General features: G+C 40.9%; 1 protein-coding gene across 3 annotated transcripts in view; it reads right to left on the bottom strand.

Moving 5' to 3' along the window:
• The window catches only part of VAV3 (vav guanine nucleotide exchange factor 3), a 149,073-nt gene extending 129,765 nt beyond the window's left edge, over positions 1–19,308 (bottom strand). For all 3 annotated transcript variants that reach the window (XM_066192329.1, XM_066192331.1, XM_066192332.1), the window contains exon 1: positions 19,086–19,308. In XM_066192329.1, coding sequence (XP_066048426.1) covers positions 19,086–19,289 — 204 coding nt within the window. In that variant the 5' untranslated portion in view covers positions 19,290–19,308. The remainder of the gene's footprint in view (positions 1–19,085) is intronic.
• Positions 19,309–19,310: the final 2 nt, after the last annotated feature.

Genomic DNA, 19,310 nt, shown 5'->3' with positions numbered 1-19,310 from the left:
TACATTTAAACAGCAAAAGGAATGGAGAGCCGGAAACTTATTAGGTCTCAATGTTTTTACAGTCAGAAAAAAACAAAAGTTGTATTCACACTGAAACCATTAAAAACCTTACAGCATCAGTATGAAACACAGATCTTCACATCTGTGCAAAACAGAACACCCAACACATCTGCTCCATCTTGTCAGCTTGGCACACGAAAAAGCTGCTTCCATTGTATCCTGGTATCTTTTATTCATGACTGTGCCTGGTTTTTACCACATCTCTAATGTTAGCACAGTAACATGAGAAAACCTCTTACTTTCCCTATACCTGTGCAAGGGAAATTAATTTGGGGGTGAGCCCTAAAGGAACACTATGAAGGTGTGACAAAAAGCTGCCACATAAGCTAAAGGCAGAGAATTTGTCAGGGGATCCACACCTGACTTCAGCTCCATTACAGAAACACAATTTCTTTCACTTACTTCTACCTCACACCTAAAAGTAACACCACTGAATACACCATCTGAGCTGGATCTCCTTTGTGGCTGTAGTGCCCTGAACACAGGCCTGGACCTCGACTATGTAATCCCTCAACAAACACCTACAGTGTGGATTCAAGAGCATTTTTAAGTTAGCATGTACTAACTTGTTCTTTTCTAAGCACTTAAAATATTCTCAAAAGCTGTCAGCACGGAATCCTGCATGGAAAATCAACACAACTAGGGAGGGCAGAGGTATGCCGATGACCTACACAGGGTTGTCAGTTCCTATTAAAGGTGAACCTAGCCCAAATAACTCCTATGCTTTTCCATTTCTTACCAGCAGATACAGATCATGTACTTGGTCTTTGATTTCCACAAGGAAGGAGCAATATTCTCATTAACAGTCATTAGTGTTAACGTGCATGATTCCTTAAATACTTTAAATGTTTTCTTCAATTGCATGTGTATTCTTTTCCAAACTCTTAAGGTTATGGAATAAATTCCCAGCAAGACCTTAAGGAGGCAAGTACAGCTCTCTACAAATTGCCCACTATGAATCTGACTGTCCTCTAGTTACCTATTTTAAAAATCTACTGTTCTATTTTTTGCTGGTGTGTCACTTCAGGTTTGCAGTTTATTAGACCATGCTCTCTATGGCAAGGACAGGGGTTTCCAATATATTCAGAGAATACTTCTCAAGGACTGCAAGTCAAGTAAGTAGAACAGGTAAGTCCAGAAGTCCAAACCACAAACCTGTGGGAACAGCCATGAATGGAAAACAAACTCCAAAAGTAAATTTGCAGGATCGGAGGAAAAAAACTCAGTGGTTGTACAGTGTACTGACTACATTTTTACACTTTGTGATGTTCTTTGAAGCTTCAACATACTGACCTGCCACTAAATGCCATCCTTCCTACATTGAGTGCCATACAGTTGCCATCTCAAAAGTGCTACCTAGCACTGCCATTGGACATCCCCGCTCTGTTTCCACACTGGAAAGGGTAGCACATAATTTTCTCTTTTCTCAGGCCTCTCTTAGTCCCCCCATTATGTTGCCTCTTGCCAAAAGCTGACAAATTCTTCATTTTCTATTGTTTGTTTGCTACAATTGAAAACTTCTACTGCCCTTGTCTGAACCTCTCATTTTATTACATGCCTTTTAAAACAGAAGACCACAACTACAGATTACTGGAGTACTGTGGCCTGTGCAGCAGACTGCAATGGCATAATGAGCCATAATGCATTACAGCATAATGAATGTTTGGGGCACAAAACAAGCTTCAGCACATGCATTTTGCAAAATTCCCAGGGTACTATGTCCTCCACTGCTACCTATGGGAACACACTACTGTTCTGAAGAATCTGGTCCGGATGTTGATGATGAGATACTGAAGTAGATGAAACTGTGGTTTGATCCACAGCTGCAATTCCTGTGATAAAAAGGACAAAAAAACATTAAGAGTTCCAAAAATTCTGAGGAAAAGGGCAGTTAAAATACAAAATGAAAAATTAAGAAACCAACATCATTTTACCCACAACTGTTTTCCACCGTGTCGTCCTGAGATCCAGCCAGTGTTAGGCAAACTGCGCTTCATTTTCTCAGTGACACGGAACCCTCCTAATAAAGGGATTCAAGTGAGGCATCTGTATAATGCAAGAATTGGTAAGTTTTAGAATCTTAATTTACACCACCAACCTAAAATCAGACGAATCTTTGTGAAGCTGCAGTAGGCTTCCTTCCTTAAAAAGGCTGACAAACAGTGAAAGAAAGGTTAAGCTGACATAAAGCATTCCAGTTGTACACCATCATAGGCACTTGCTGTCTAAAAGGCTGCATTCACTCACTCCAAGCCGTCTGCCAAAATGAAACACACCACTGAAGGCAACCCAAATTTGTGTGGGAGATGTGTCAAAATTGCATAAATACCTACTTCCACTAGTATGAATTAACAGCTGTGATTATCTCAGCAGAGGGAAGTAAGCGGATGCTCACAGAAATTCATCTGCCACTGCTATATGTGTCCCATTTCATGTGACAGCTAAATCATACTGATACCTCGTCTCACAATAACAGTTGAGGTACACCAAGAAATGGTCCAAAACTTCATTTCAAAGGATGGCAATTTGGTATCTCAGAGTAAAACAATCATGAGCATGGTCTCATGAAAATGAAGATTTATGGAAATATGAAAAGAAAAAAAATTAAAATCCTAGAGCACAAGTGAGTATTTGTTAAATAGCCTAAAATAATCAAATTGTGAATAAATCAAATACTTTGAAACCTGAGCAGCATGGTACAACTTAGCATCATCTAAGCTCTAAGTCTGCTGAGCAATTTGATGCAGTACAATTGGGGTTTTAAATGTGAGCACCAGTGAGAAGTCTGCATTACTGAACCATACTATGCACTGAGTCTTAAGATACTAATATCAAATTTTTCTGCAATCCAATCAAGAAAACAGATAGTTGTTTCAAACAGCTCACTATAAACAACATGAAAGCAGGTTCAGTAAAGAACCCAACATAATTGTGAAAAGATCTGTTGCACAGTCTTCAGCAGGTAAAGTCCATGGGAGACCATAAAAGATGACACAGGAAAGCTGCCTTTTCAACACGAGAGCAGCATGAAGCCCAAGATGCAGAGCAAGCTTAGTGTCTCCACTGAGCCTCAAACCTCAGATGCCTGAAGTGCAAAAGGCCCCCAGCCATACCAGCAGAAGCTTTACTGTTCCTGTGTCTTGGCAGTTCCTGCAATATAGACTGCACAACTCTTGGGGTGCTGATGGAGCCCAGGGGCAGCTGTTTAGAGCACGGAGCAGAAGACGTCACACACATGAAAGCCCCGCCTCAATAACCACTCGAGGCACTCTGCCATCAATACCTTGTCAAGTTCAAGTATCTTGCCACCAGATGTTTCTACTCTCTTGCTACACAATCGCCTTGGGAAGAGAACTACAGAACACTGCACGAAAATAATCATTTTAATTATTAAAGTGCAATATGCCTTGAGTTTTGGCACATTATTCCAAGTGTCCGTAGATGAACTGTGTTACAGATCTTTTTAAAGTGAAGAACTCCAGTCTTTATGCTACTGACTCACAGCTGAATGACTTCAGAACAGCACTGCATGCATATTGGTGACCTCATGAGAACCTAATTTCCTGAAGCATTTTAAAAGCACCTGTAAAAGGTACTCCTTGTTCCTGAAAGAAGGGCTGTGTAAATCACTGTTAGTTTCATGCTTGTATTTTCGGATCTCCTAAATTTACAAGACAAATACACAACAGTGCCAGAAAAAACAATCTACAAAGGCAACCTGAGAACCACTAAATTAGGAGGTCCCCATTCAGTGCTCTGCTGGTCTTTGAACTTAGTGAAGAAAGCTGGATCCTGTTTTCTTCATAAAATTAATCCTATTAAAATCTGAGGTGGTCAAGCATGTAGAATGAATTAATTAAATATTTAGTAATTTAGCAGCAGTACATGATAGAACAGCACAATTTAAATTGGTTGTATAAATATATCCCTGTCATCTTAAATGTAGTATCACCAACAACATTAGGTTTTTAAAGGGATGCCAAAATCACAGCAAGATACTGGCTATTTACACACATCTACATAAAAATCAACAGTCACTCTTGTCATGGCTAAAAATTTCTGCATGAGCAGTAACCCATAACTGGTTTTGGCACTAGTGCATACATAAAGGAAAACATGCAATCTAACATAGGGACAGTGAAAGCATCTGCCTGCAAGCTACAGGCAAATATTTTTTTAAATCTATTATACAAAAGTACACATACAGAAGCAGTACAAGCAGCTGCTGTAACATACTTCCAGGCCTCTGAACAAGCATCAGCTTACTAATTGCCTAACAGAACATCACTTCAACACAAATGGTTCCTTAGATGGTTTTTTTAAATAACATATTGAACACAGCAAACACTGGAGCTAAGCTGTAAGAATGTCTAGGAAGCCTAAATTTTGTCTAGAAAACCTAGTATTATGTCTGGTTTTGTTTAGTATTGTTTTGTTCTACAGACTAATCAGCTAAATAAAACGAAATCTAAATAAAACACAGTATGATCCTGGATTAGTGACTACCTTCTAAAAGGCATAATAGCTTATTGAGACAAGATTAGAATGAATAACAAAATCAATATATATGCAATTTGTAACTGGGAATTTATAACAATGACAGATCTTCCTTCCTCTGCCTCTCTATGGAGATGGTTCTCAGCACTGGCGAAGCAACAACAGGAAAATGGACGTGACAATACTGCAAGGCTGATCCTTGCCTTTAAGTCAAATAAGAATAGCAGCATGGGGTCCATGTAACAGAAAACAAATTTGTTTCGTTTGTTTCAAGATGATAATTTAGTGTGAACAACTAGACAGAAAAATAATTCAGCAACAGCCTTTTAATAGATCAGAATAAGTGAGGTTACGTGAAACAAGGACAGGAGAGTAATTAGGCAAAACAATTAGAATAGACCCTTGCAACCAATTTTCTGACTATATGATTCAGAAAATATTTGTATTCAGATCCTGTTCACTTTTTTCAGAAATAAGCATTTTTCCATTTGTGACAATAACATGCCACTCCTCAATATGTGTTCTTTAAAAAAAAGCAGAAATCAGTATACAGTAAGTACTTGACCTAGTCAATCTAATTATTTAGTTATTGTACCGCTCACTTATTTCTAAACGAAACCACAACAGCACCTACACATGGGTATTTTCTTTAGCAAGGACTGGAAACTCACAAGTTTGTGACTCATTGTTCCATGGCTGAAAACAGCTGTGCCACACACAAGTGACCGAACTGATCCTCTGAACGTGACTCACGGCTCTACCAAAATCTGTCCAGATCTGCCACCAGCAAGAGGCCACCCCACCAGGACACAAAAACCTCCACGCAAATTCTTGACAAACTCTCCCACAGCCTCTCTGCTCAAATCTTCCCACTTGCTTCAAGAGTGTCCTCAGGGCATAAAGGAGCTCTCTCTCTCTGGAGGAGACAAAGGCACCCACATTACTGCTAAAGCCTGTCAGGTGTACACCCCGCCATCAATAAACACAACTTGAAGTTCGTACAAATCTGTTCACTGTAATTCACAGGGAAAATGACTCTTTAAGGATGGCAGAGGCACCAATAAATTGGTTCAAATGCCATTACCAATGTCATTACCATTTCAGTACCAGTATGCCTTGCCACTCAAGGGTATTTCTGATTAATTTTTTTGACAGCTGCAGAGAACTAGCAAAAAGTAAATTGTCCCATTTCCTTATCTGTCAAAACGAGTCAACTTACTGTCTGCTAAAGGTGTAATTTTGTATATACAATACAGGACACTGAAGAGCACACATAGGAAATCCAAGGACATCCAAACAACAATATGAAAATCACTTCTTTTTGTCAGTGACTACTGTTATGAAAATTTTATAAAGTTTTTATATAAAAAAAAAAATCATACCCATTTCCAAGCCAGTTGAGGGAGAGAAAAAAAAACACCTCACACAAATTATTTGTTCATCATATGTCTTCCCAGGGAAATCTATAGCCTCTCAAGATCCCTAAGTTTATTTTTCACCTGGGACACTAATGATTGGTAAGAAAATACAGAGAAATTGTAACAGTTGGAAAAGAATATGACTAAATTAGAGTAGAACAAATTTTAAAAGGACTTTCCCTGGTTAAAGTCATTCTCACAATTATTACAGTAAAGAAAGTTAAAGGAAGCATAAAAGAGCAGGCTAGACTTTACAATGAGAACTTTGATGAGGAAAGCATGATTGAAAACTAAGCAAAAGGACTTCCTCACAGCAGCATATTTCGGTTCTGAAAGGGTATCTGAGGCAAATTATTCACAAGTTATGAAAGATCCAATATTAAAGTAAAAAAATCACTGACCTGGATTAAGATCCAATACTAAAGTACAAAAATCATTGACCTGGATTAAGTTCTCATCAGTATCTCATCATGAAACAAATAGTTTAAAGCTGCTCTAGTACTTCAAATTATATGAAACCATAGCATCAGCCAGCATAAAGGGATGAATATGACAAAAATTACTCTTCAAATGCATGTTCTCCATTAAAACGAGAAACTGCATGAAAAAAATTCATTTAGTCCCATGAAAACCTTTAAAAAATAACTACAAATAGTAACATTGAACTGCTTCAGCCTCAAGCAGAGAAATAAGGTGAACATTTACAGAACAGTTACTGGTCACTGATGCCTTGACCGTCCTGAGCTTTCATTGACAGCACATCCACTTCCATGGAATAACCAGCTGGGCATCTCCCACTTCTCTGCCTGCAACTTCCTTGAATTATACCAGGCCTATGAAGACCATGAGAGCAAACAAGCAAAACTGCAGAAACCTGAAGAAACAAACTATTCACTTAATAGTTAAGCCCTCAGAGACACCGCTGTGTAGTAACTTGTATCTCACAATACAATCAGTGTAGTGGTTGTTTCACTCTGAGTGTAAATAGTGAGTCTGGGAAGCAGAAATATAATTATCATGAGTATCAGCCTCTGAAGAGTGAGTAGAATTCACTGGAAAGACACAGAAACCACTGAGACTGATGTCCAGCACAAAGGAGATGCAAGATGAACATTCTGGCTAGCAGGACTGGCAATTTCTGCCTTGCAAGCAACCTTGAAGATCAATCTGAGAAGTGGTTAAAAATAACTACCATTCCCATCCCCACATGCTCCCTCAGGACACAACCACAGAATAATATTGCTTAAGCACTGGCATGGGGTGGCACAAACCTCCAGAGGTTGGTGGCAAGGGCAGGAAACAAGTGCTGCTGCCTTTGAAAAGTTTCCAGTCTGATTCACCCTGCAGGCTGCCAGCACTAGCTTTTATCCGCATCACTCCACCAGAGTGATCTGCCCAGTCACTGGAGCAAAGCAGCAAAAAAATTTTGGGGACACCCTCGCATATGTTACAAAGCTCTGACTACAGCAGGAAGGCAACAGAAATTTTATAAACAATGGGTAAAAGCAAAGCAATCACCATCTATCAAAAGTGCATTAAAAAGCAGTTTAAAACAGCCCAACATGAGATTGCTGGTCAAGCACTGTGTGTTCTCTTAAATCCCATTTTCACTGGTCCTAAAAGCATAACTTCCACCAGAGCCTCCATGCCCAACACGCTCATCCACGCAGCTTCCGGAGGAGATATGCTCTTATCCATGTAGGAAACACATTTCAGACAAGCTGCAGAGGGATGAAGCCAACAGGAACAGTGAAGACAACAGGGCAGGGGAAACAGTTGAACGGAAGAAAGAGCATCAGGAAAGAAGTGAAAGAGGAAACAGATGCACTGGCAGGAAAAGAAAATACGAGTGGGAGGGGAAGGCAAATGTAGAAGGTGAAAGTAGCACAGACCAGTTTGAGAGGACAGAGCACAAGCTGCAGAACAGAGGAGTCAAAACAAATGAGAATTATAGAGAAGGAAAGGTGGAAAAAATAATAACTTTAAAAAACCCAGACCCATCACAGCAGTACTTCTTAATCACAGAGCAGTCTGGGTTTCTTATAGGTGAGATCAAGTCACCTGAGTCAAAGTAGAAAAATATGAGAAACAGGGAAGATTGGAAAAAGGTTGTCACACGCAGACCTGTCAGGAAAATGAAATATTCTACAGAAAGCTTAACATTTCAAATTCTGCTGTTCTTTCAAACCAAGATGAAAGGCATTTTAAATTCATTAAACTTTAACATGACTTTATTGAAACACTGGATTTTGAGGTCAAACTCTAATACTCTTCAGCACAAAACAGGAAAAGCTGAATACTACCACATTTCTTTCCCAATTAGATTTAAGAACAGCTCCCAAGAATGGCATTTTCAGGGCTAATTTTCCTGCAGAACTGCTTCACTGCAAATTTTAGATTAGACACAACATTAGATGAAATCACTTGTTTCTCACTGGAATTGAATGATACATCACTTAGGAGTTATTTCCAAACCTAAACATTTAACAAAATATATTTGTGGTCTTACATTTTGGGCTATAAATTTGGACAAACATTTTTAAAAAGCCATTCCATTGCATGGAAATGGACACATGTTCTGCATGAGAAAGAACAAGTCTAAATTAATATAACAACTACCTTTAGAACACCTATACAGACAAACCCCACCAAGACAGCAATTTTGCCCCAAAAAAGAACATCTAAGCCCTTCTTTGCTGCTAAGCAGAGGCCACATGCACTCACAATTACTGTAACATTACTGATGGAAGGATCCGCTCCTCAGGCCTATTTCTAGTGACATGTGCTAAGAGACAGTGTTACACAATACATTCCTCCTCTTGTTTCAGGACCTTTTAATTAGTTGCTGTTTTCCTATGTTTCTCCCATTGGTCATGGCAAATAATTCATAATTTCTTTTTTAAAAATTATGATTTTTTTTTTTTTTTTTTACTTCGTAGCAGGTATTTTTCGCACGAGAGAATAATTCACATTACATTAATATTGCTAGAGCTTGTGTTCTTGAAATAACATGATGCACTATGGGGCTTCCAAGCTACAAAAACCTACATTCTCAGAAAAGAGAAAGCAGATAGTTTAAATTAAGCAGCTTCCCCAGGGGGTCTACGAATCTGAGCAATTATAGCTGGGAAGACATACAAATTTGAAATATGTTCCAGTGTGCTCCTCAGGAGCCTCTCATGAAGTGCAGCCCACCCTGCATCAGCATGGCTCAGCTACCCCTACATCCACACTCTCCCATCACCCTCTGCATTAACAGATAAATGTCCCAGGCAGCAAAGCCTTTCATCTCAGCTAATCATTTTACCAAGGTCTTCAACAGGAAGGGAAACTATAGGGCTAGGATACAACTACAGAGGCATTCCAGTAGGATTACAAGAGTCACTTCCATCGAGCTTCATAAAACCTGCACCAGCACAGTACCAGTAGGTACCAGCACCTCCTGAGGCACAGTCCTAACCAACAATGTTGCTTGAAGGCATCACTGAGAACAATTGGGGAGTTAAACCTCAGCTTTACAAGGAGTGCCATCTGTTCAGCATACTTGCAGTGAAACCAGTGGCCTCAGCACAATCCACAGAGAAGATGCATCACCTTATTCAGTGCTGCCAACCACAAACGCAAACTGAATGAACACAGACCCTAAATAACTTTCTCGTGACTACTTGTAGTGATTAACATCAAGGCACGATGGTGTGTAAATGTGTACTGGGCTCTTTCTGATGGAGAAAAAGATCAGGACATGCAGAATCCAGAACAAAATGGCTCAAGGTAACTCTACTTAGGACTCCCATAAAACCTCAGGACATTACACACCTGTTAAAGACTACTCAAGATTTTAATGTGTTCTGCACTTTTAAAAACGCTGTAGAAATTTAGTCAGATCAAACACAGCTAAGAGGACACATGCACATCCCAAAGAAGCATCCTTACACAAAAAAAAAAAAAAAAAAAAAAAAAAAAAAAAAAAAAAAAAAAAAAAGAGAGAGAGAGAGATAGAGAAAAGGAAAGTGGGAAACCAAAGCTCAGCAGGAATTATCAACAATCTTTAAAAATAAGAACTTCCCAATTCAGAAGAGAATGTGATCTGACCTGACACCCTGCATTGCCTTGCACACATACATGGAGGGCAAAACATTAAGACAAAGTGAAACCTAAATGTTTCCACACACAACTTCACACAATTTAGCCAAATCGGTACTACTGTGAAATGAAAAACTTCAGCCACAAAGTAGCATGAAGAGCTATTTTCAAAGCTCTGGAGCCATTTTCAAAATAGCTGCCTCAATATAAGTTAGGTTTTTAAAGCTTGGCAGAAATCCCTTTTCAACCAACCACACATCAACTGACCATAAGCCCAAAGGCAGCAGCCTGCAAGGGCACTTCAGGGAGTCTCACTCTTTCTATTTTGAGAGTGAAAGATGCTGCAGGCAATAGCAATAGTTTGAACATTCTCTCTGGTGTTTCCTACAGTCTACTTTTTTCCCAGGAAAAAGAAGTTCAAATCTTGATCTAAATCCTACAGAGATAAGTGGGATTAATGAGTGCTCACTTCAAGTTACAATTCCCATAGTAGCACTATGTCATCACCATACCTCCATCAAGACAGGCCTAAAATCTTGAAGTGCAGAGAAGTGTGGTCCTCCACCTGCCTTTAACCTTCTTTGTGCTGGACTCAGACATCCTTACTCACAGATCCTGAGCAATTCAGAGGGAAAAATACCGTTGCCCTGATGGCCTTTTATCAGCTGATACAAGGCATCACTGCTACATGAGGCAGTAGTTGATGGGAATTTGAAGTCAGTCACTGGAACACAAGCACAATTTAAATCTTGGCTGCTAACAGGCAAGCAGAGAACAAAGAATTATACAAGCTATGATGATGCTGTAATTATTACAGTATCTTAGTTTCGAGTGTGTGCAAGCAAAGTAACATGTTCATTTCTTAATGCATCAAATTTCCTCCACAACAGTGATGTCAGACTGCTTGGACAATTAATGTTTTTAAGGGCCAAGTTCTAATCATTCTATTTTAGTTGATTCTGAGGCTTCTTTCCATGCAGAAACAGTGTGAATGAAGGAACAAGCAATGGTACAAAATACCAAGTATAGATTATACAGCACACACAATTATTCAGCTCAGAAACAAACAGGTAAATTTGATGGTACCATGGATTAGAAGGCATATCCAAGGATTTTGGAAATACAAATCACCTTGTTCTGCTAAGCTTTACCAGTTAAAAATATGCTTTTAAAATGCCTTGCGTTGTTGGGTGTTTTTGGTTTGAGTTTGTTGGATTTTTTTTCAGAAAATCTTTGATTATAGCAATGTCTTTTATTGGTTTGTTTTGTTTGTTCCTGTAAGGTGGTACTATAACCTCTATATGATTTGAAATAAGTTTCAGGGATAACATGAGCAAAAAAATAAGTACTGACAGATTAACTGAATACCTATTAACCAATCATAAAATGAAATTCTGAATGAAAGCAAAGGCCAAAAATACTTTGGGTTGTAACATAAGACAGCTGAATCATACCTGTAGGTCTGCAAGAACATTTTAAACAGTAGGTGAGTAGCTTTTATACAAATTGCTACAATACCTCTACAGTATATAATTTGTGTCTAACGTTTCCTGTTATGAATATACAAAGAAACAAATATCCTATTAATAGTCCTTCAGTGTTTCATGTTACCAAGACATTCACTATTGACATTTAGTATAGGATGACAGAAAGGGTTATTGACCGATATTTTCCCAAAAGATATATTCTCACTTGACAATGTGGTGAACTGAAGCCAGTAGCATTCACTGAGCTTTGAGAGAACATCTTTCTCTAAAATATAAAAATTCAAAGCCTTACCATAGAGATGTCAGTTCAGATTGCATTTTACACATCATAAGTCTTAGCAAACAGCTGGTATTTCACAATGCCTCAAGTCTTAAACATTACTTGTCAAAGCAAAATAAGAGGAAAGAAAAGGTAGCTCCAGATGATGCCAAGTACACTAAAAAGTGCAGGGGAAGAAATGAACAGCTATTTGATAAACGGCACATCAATTCATACTTCTCTGTGAAATTGAATTTTTGAAATACTGAAATAATACAATGTAAGGTAGCACTAAACATTGCCAGGAAGTATTATGGAATGTGATGGAAGCACTGCAATGTTGTTTCACAACAACAGAAAGGAGAAGGAAAAAATCAAAGGTTTTTGATGGGGGATTTTTTCTGCTTGGTCTTTAACGAACTAGAGGTACAATGTTAGTATTGGGGGAACAAGTCCAAAAACTGATACCTCTATATAAAGCAAAACTTAAATAAGATAAAACTGTCAGTGATCTAATAAAACAACACATATTCCTCTGTACTCGGATACCCACACAATCAGGGCATGAGCCAGGACCCCCCCGCCTGCTGCAGGCAGTGACACACTGGGCTCTGGGCTCTTGCTGCCCTCTCCCCCAGCATGTGGCAGCACACAGAGGGGAGCACACCCCAGTGGCTTTCCTTTGCAGCCACACACACTTGTCCTATGCTCCTCTGGGTCAGCTGCTGGTCAAGGAGGCAACACCACCTCAGCAGAAGGTTCTCCTCTATTTCACCAATATCAAACTGCTCTGGAAGCCCTTTGTGCCCGTGCCTCTCACCAGCCTGCCAGCTGCTGCTCCCAGTTAACCCTGCACCCCAAAACCCACACCTGTGAAAGCCAGGCTCAGTTATGCCAGGTCCCTGCACCACCACACTCCCTGCAGGGTCTGCTCCTCACCCCTGGCAGCTGCCTTGCCTCCCTCTCAGCCCTTTCTTTCCTTACCCTCTGTATTTCCTTCTTTACAACTATGACTTCATCAACTCTTTTGACCTTCAAAGGAGAGCGGAAGGAGATGCATGTGAGAAACCCAAGCCCCTCTATCTCCCCAGTGCACCAACTGTAGTGCTGTTTTTTGCTAACCCAGCCTGATGTGCAGTGCTGCAGCCTGGCAAATAACCCCCTGGACCTCACATGCCTAAGGCAGCACGTTACAACAGACTGGCATGCCAGCAATGATAAAGCCACCAGCCATTATCATTAAAGAATAACACAGCATAAGATTGATTTTCTGTACTTATCTTGCAATAAATATCAAAATTCTTAAGAATCTTGCTTGCTGATACCCTTGTGAAACCAGCTTCCTAACTTATGACCATTCTCTCTAGTTAACAGTGTTTCCCTTGATTATATCCTCCTACTATACATATCTCTCTTCTTTAACTCTTTTGATTATGTTTCTTTTCATAAGCGATCCTTCAACTTGCCACTATCACAGGTCTCCCACCTTTGTCAGACAAGGCTCAGAAAAAAACAGCTTTTCCCACATGACGCAGCAGCATGCCAAACACAGACATTAATTTATATCATCCACTGCTGGCAGACACTACAGCCTCTGTGAGAAACCAGCAGAAATATTTTTTCTATTAATGCATTACATAGCTGCCAGCACACCAAAATTTTGTGCAGAAGGGAACATTTGAGACACCTCTTGGCAAGATGCATTTGCTGCATTTAATAACTGTACAATAAACATAACATGTAAAATAAGCTTTACCATAGAGTACAACTACAGTTTTCCCTTCCCCCGACAAAAAAGAATCAATGTGAATCAATTAAAATCATTACATCAGTTTTCAAGAGCTATTTTCATCACCTTCCTAAGGTAGGAAGAATTACCTAGAAAAACCAGGTCACTCCTTTTTCATCAGTCTTTTTTTCTTAGAACAAAACAGAGGTCATATTAAGGTTTTGCTTTGAACGAATATTTGTTCAAAATATTTTATCAAGTCCAACACATAAAAGATAAACATATGTACACACAGCACTCACATGGATAGATATATCTTTTCTGGATATTGTATCTTAGGCAAATATAGTTTTCATTTAAACGAATCATGGAAATGAAGTTAAACGTGGTGAAGATGTTAAGCGGACCAAAGTACCAGCAGGTAAGCAAAGAGACTGAAAACACTTCAAAAGTTTTGGGGTTTTTTGTTTGTTTGTTTTAATAACTGAATTCTTTCGAATGTATGTGAATACACTGTAAGATTCAAAGAATTCAAGAATATGGGGCGGTTAAATACATCTCATATTTCTACACTGACAAAAACTGAATTAGTTCCTAAACTCTCCTTTAAGCCCAGGAAGTTTCACAGTTTCAGAAAAACTGTATTAATCTAAATGTATCTTTGTAGTACTTCCTAGCACCTAACATAACAAGAAAACACAGCATAACCACCTGCAGGGAGCTTACAGAGGGGTAGGAGATCAGGGTGGTCAGCTGGGGAGAATGGGGAGGCTCCAAGCCAAAGGCAGGATCGGAGGAAACAGGGAGGTTTGTCTCATTCAGCACACCCACATCCTGAGACTACCTGATACCACCGGAACCAAGAAAAATAAACTCCTGCACAAAAGCTCTGTCATCACACCAAAATATGACATGGATGACAGAGATTACCAACTTCCTTTGGACAATATGGTCACACCAAAAAAAATAACTCCCTAAAATTAGACAGTATTTGAACTTCTAATACTAAGTGAGGGATATTTTGTTTATTTTTATTAGAATAATAGGAAATAGTTATTTTTAATATTTAATCTATGTCAACATCCCCTTTAGGTAAACTCCCATGCCAGTATTGCATTAAGTGCTGTTTTCCTGTTTAGCAATCTCTCACAAGTTAACTAAATGCCTTGCAAAAACCATTTCAAAACTAGCTTGCAAAGTATTAAAGATAAAAGATAAGCATTAAACAGATGACATCTTCTGCAAATCCATCATAATCCACTGGTTTAGGTTTTACATTTCTGGTGATAAATTACCTAAGTTCTTGCCTGATGATGATTAAACATTAGGATTAGTACTTTCTGTTATGGACAACTTCTATTTTTATGACTTTCACCAGCCAACATTAACCAAGAGGCAGCATCTGAGGCAAGTGAATGACTACAGTGAACAGCTCTGAAGACACAGATGCTGAGCTTCAGTGCTCCATCCTCTGTCTCTCTGTCACCTGGGACTGATGCTCCACTTCAGGGGAGCACTGCAACACACCAGCACACCTCCCTTATTCATTTAACACATTCCCTCTTCTAGCTCCATTCCCAGTAGCTACAGAGTTTAAGAGTTTGGTGCCTGCAGTAAGACCACGTTCACAACACTAACTGAACCAGGCAGGCCCCCCTACAGTTACAGGCCAAAAGGCATTACTTGATCTATCTTACATTTCCTTTTCTAATGGCACACACACCATGAGGTTGAAGTAGCTCAAGTTGTTAGCTCGTGGGAGTTTAAACAGCAAAGTGAGTTTGAGCCTTCACACAAAAGCTCTTAATAGAGCCAACATTTTCCTGTTCTGCTCAAAGTGGGGGAAAAAAAAAACCAACCTGGACATCCATGTCCCTGAACCTGAATTTCCAACCTCATACAAAGCCCATGTGTAATTTTTCACAGGGGACCTCACACCAAGACATACCAGCTTGTCAGACAGGATCACTGAGCAGGCAATTCAGAAGCGAAAGGCTCAATGCTGCTTAGCTTTTATATATGCAAGGTTTACACTTCTAACATCCGAGGCTCACTTTCTGGAAAGTGTAACTGACTGAATCAGCTCCTGTTCTTCAAAGGACAATTTCCACTAACCAAATATACGTGTTTTCATAAGCATACAGTAATGCAAATGAAAACAGCCAGCATTCAAACAGTTCAAACCCCAATGTTTTACACCCTAAAGCCACTGGGACATTTCTCTTGCACAGGCATTATTTCCAAACAGGTGAAGGGGCAGAATCCACAGATCTCAGACACATAAAACAGCCCACCCACAAGAACAGCAGTGACACAAGGTGCACGGCTAGTGATGGGACAAAGTCATGTGGTTCCCCATCCTAGCCAGGCCATAAAACACCCCCCATGCCATTTGGTCAAGCACCTTTGTGTTGCAATGCTGAGCATCATCAATCTCAGTTTCTACTCCTGCCCCTGCAAAGCAGCAGTGCTCCTGTTTGAATTAGGCTCCACCAACAAAGAGCATCTGGCATTGAAGCATCAGTCACAATCCCCCTGCATTTTTGATGTGGCTTACAAGGACTACAAGGCACAGCTGACTAGCATCACTGAGGTGTGATCTGTCCCATTTATTCTGAAAAAATAAATATGTAACAAAATGGAAAAATCTTGATACCTATGTCAGCCGACTGACACCTACTCCCAGGTCTGCCTCAGGCACCACCTCTCACCTTCCTGTTCTTAGGAGCTGCTGCATTTGTAAGTAGCCCCCAAGACATGAAAACTTGGTTCATAGACAAAGGCCTGACAAACATCAACTACAGTAAGAGACAAGGCCAAAATCAAACAGTCTGCCCTCAATGAGACCCATTCATTAAGCCTTCATCCACCCTTCTCAGTCTCAGCATTGATTAAAAACTGTGAAGTAAGACTCCCCTGGCCCATTCTAAGACTTAGTGGAAGAAAACATCAGATCAGGGAGTACAGGAGCTGCAGCTCAGTTTTAGAAGATGAGGGATAAGGGCCATATGAAGTTCAAACAACTCAGCTAAGGAGCACAGGCAGAGCAGCAGTTTTAGACAGACTGCATTCAGTGGCCAAGACAATATCCATCCTAATGCCACCCCTGCTCTGCCTCCAATGCCCATAGCTCATTACCCCACAAGGAAAGGTGAGCTAGTTAGTGTTTCTACAAGACCCCAAGATCCTATGATACAGCAGTTTTATGATGCAAATCTACTATGATGCAGTTATCAGTCTACTGACAAATACTATTCTGACAAAACTCACAGTTTAGGGCACAACTCCAAACAGATATCACTAACTGGATAATCTTCAAGACATTGATACTTCTCCAGAAGTTATTACTACAAGCTCTTACAGTCTCAGCCACAAATTACAAGCAACTGGCAAAATTTCAACAATTTTTGAAATTGACACTTGAATGCTCATTTCCAGCAGAAAGGGTGTCCACTTTTCAAAAAGCCCACACAGATGATCGCTGAATCTTGAACTCACAGAACACAAAGGTAACATTTCCAGTAAATTCAACACTATGTAGAGTTACCCGTTATAGATTCTGATCCACCAACAGTTCCGTTTGTTTAAAGGGTAAAATCGGTGTAGGGTAGAGAAATGCAACACTGGAGAGAGCAATCTGCAGCACTATGGAGTGCAGGTATCTCAGGCACATAGCAGACAAAGAGACAACTGTGGTAAATAATCCAAGATCTACAGTTATAATCCATAGTTCAAACATACTTAGAGAAATAAACATTAATCTTGATTCCCAAAACTGCTCTAGCAAAGAGGACAACAGAGCATCTTGATAACTTAGATTTAGTAGACAGAAGGAAACCACCATGGTTTTAATTCATCAAAAATAAAATTAAGTAATAGTGGTCCAGATAATCAGCATTAATCTAGAATTCAAGTTGATGCAATGAGTTAGCCATCTCAAAAACATGTTAGTATCATGACAACACATTCCTAGATCGTTAAAACAAAAACCAAACATAAACCAAGGCTCTGGTTTAGCAAGTGCTGAAAGTCACAAGTTGTAATGGTGCAGAGAAAAAACTGAACTGGGTTTCTACCACTCAGGGAAGCCCACCCTTTGTGCTCCATCACTCAGATGAAGCATTGCCTCTGCATATGCCATTCAAGCAGGCACTTGAGCTCCCAAGTACACGGAGACAGCCTTTGTACCTTTCACATCTAGTGCAAGAATCTCAGAGCTTTGACTCTGACTAGCTGAACTACGTTTTTCCTTTTGCCACTCTGAGCTTCTAGAAAACACCACCTTGGTAGGAAGGCATGGCTGCTAAAGGAAAGAATTAACAAGAAGTAAAATAACACTGTTTGTAAGCAAACATCGACAGAGACATGGACAAAGTAGTATAATTCACTCTACTGCTTTTTGCCAGCATCCTAAATGTGAATGGCAATTTGTATTACTATACATCAAAAAGATAATCACAACACTGAAACGTTACAGTGTATCTGTTTCTCAATGTTTTAAAACACACGACAGGCTCAGAAGTTAGTTTTCTTCCAAACAACATCTGCTTGGCTGCCACCCTCTCTGCCGAGGCATAGGTGTGCACGAAGCAGTGACAGGAAGTCAAATATATATAGTCTGGTCTTGAATTATTAATATAATCTTATCTCGATATCTGAAACCAACTTTATGAGTCACAGTAACAAAACATCAGTCCAAACTAAAAACCGCATTTAAAACAGGGCTAAATTAGGAATCACATTTAGGCATTAAATAATGATTCCTAATATCAACTTAAGAAGCCAAAAATAAAGGGCCTAAATTAAAAAAAAAAAAAAAAAATTACTACACAGGCAACCAGCTATCAAGATCACGATTTCCCATTATTAATCAGTCTTCTCCATTCAACTCCGTAAGCCACAAAAAGCAGGGAAGAGCAGCTGACTGGCGCTACCAGGGCTCCTTCAGCCTCCGCTCCGGGCGGGCTCAGCTCCCCGGCCACGCCGGCCCGGGCCCGCGCCCCTCCGCCGCCCTCCCTCCCTCCCCAACCTACGGCCAGAAAAACTGGAAGCAAGAGGTCGTTTCATTTGTAACCCGCTCACATTAAACAGTAACGCACACAGATGTTAAATTGCTGCCCCTGGGACTACTGCGAGAACTTCTCCTTAGCACGGCCACCCCAGGACGGGCCCGGGGGACTCCCGCCCGAAGCCCTCCGTTGTGGGTGACGAGTTCTCACGGAGGTTTCGGGAGCCGCCGGCCCGGCGCTGCCGCTGTGCCCTGTCCCAGCACCCGGGACGGGACGCGGAGAGCCCGGGCCGGACGGCTGCCCCGCGCAGGGACGGTGCCCGGCTTCGAGGACTGCCCCGGGCTGGACTGACGCCCACGGCCCTGCAGGCGCGGAGGCTCCGGGCTGCGGAGCGATGGCTCGGGGCGCATCCCGCTCCCGCAGCCCGCGGGTCCCGCTCCGCGCCGCCCGAGTCCCAGGGCAAAGCACGCGGAGACCGCGCACGGCGCGAAGGTCGCGGACACGGGCAGGGACAGGGGCCACGGGCTGGGGGAGAGGTCTCACCTGGGACATCTGAGGGCGCAGGTTGATCTCCTTGAGGTTGATGGAGTGGCTGCGGAGGTTGTTGAGCAGCTGGCAGAGCAGGACGCCGTCGCGCAGCGTCTGCGCCAGGTCGAAGACCTGGGCCGTGTCCCAGGTCACCCGGTGGTTGGGCGGCAGCACCTTGCAGCTGATCAGCCACTGCCCGCACTGCTTCCAGGGCTCCATCCCCGCCACCGCGCCGCGATG

The sequence above is a fragment of the Chamaea fasciata genome, unplaced genomic scaffold (assembly GCF_029207755.1).
Source record: "Chamaea fasciata isolate MVZ Bird 193981 ecotype frontalis unplaced genomic scaffold, bChaFas1.0.hap1 SCAF_10, whole genome shotgun sequence".
Lineage (NCBI taxonomy): Eukaryota > Metazoa > Chordata > Aves > Passeriformes > Sylviidae > Chamaea > Chamaea fasciata.
Note: the sequence above shows the minus strand (reverse complement) of the source record. Positions and strands in the feature narration are given on the sequence as shown.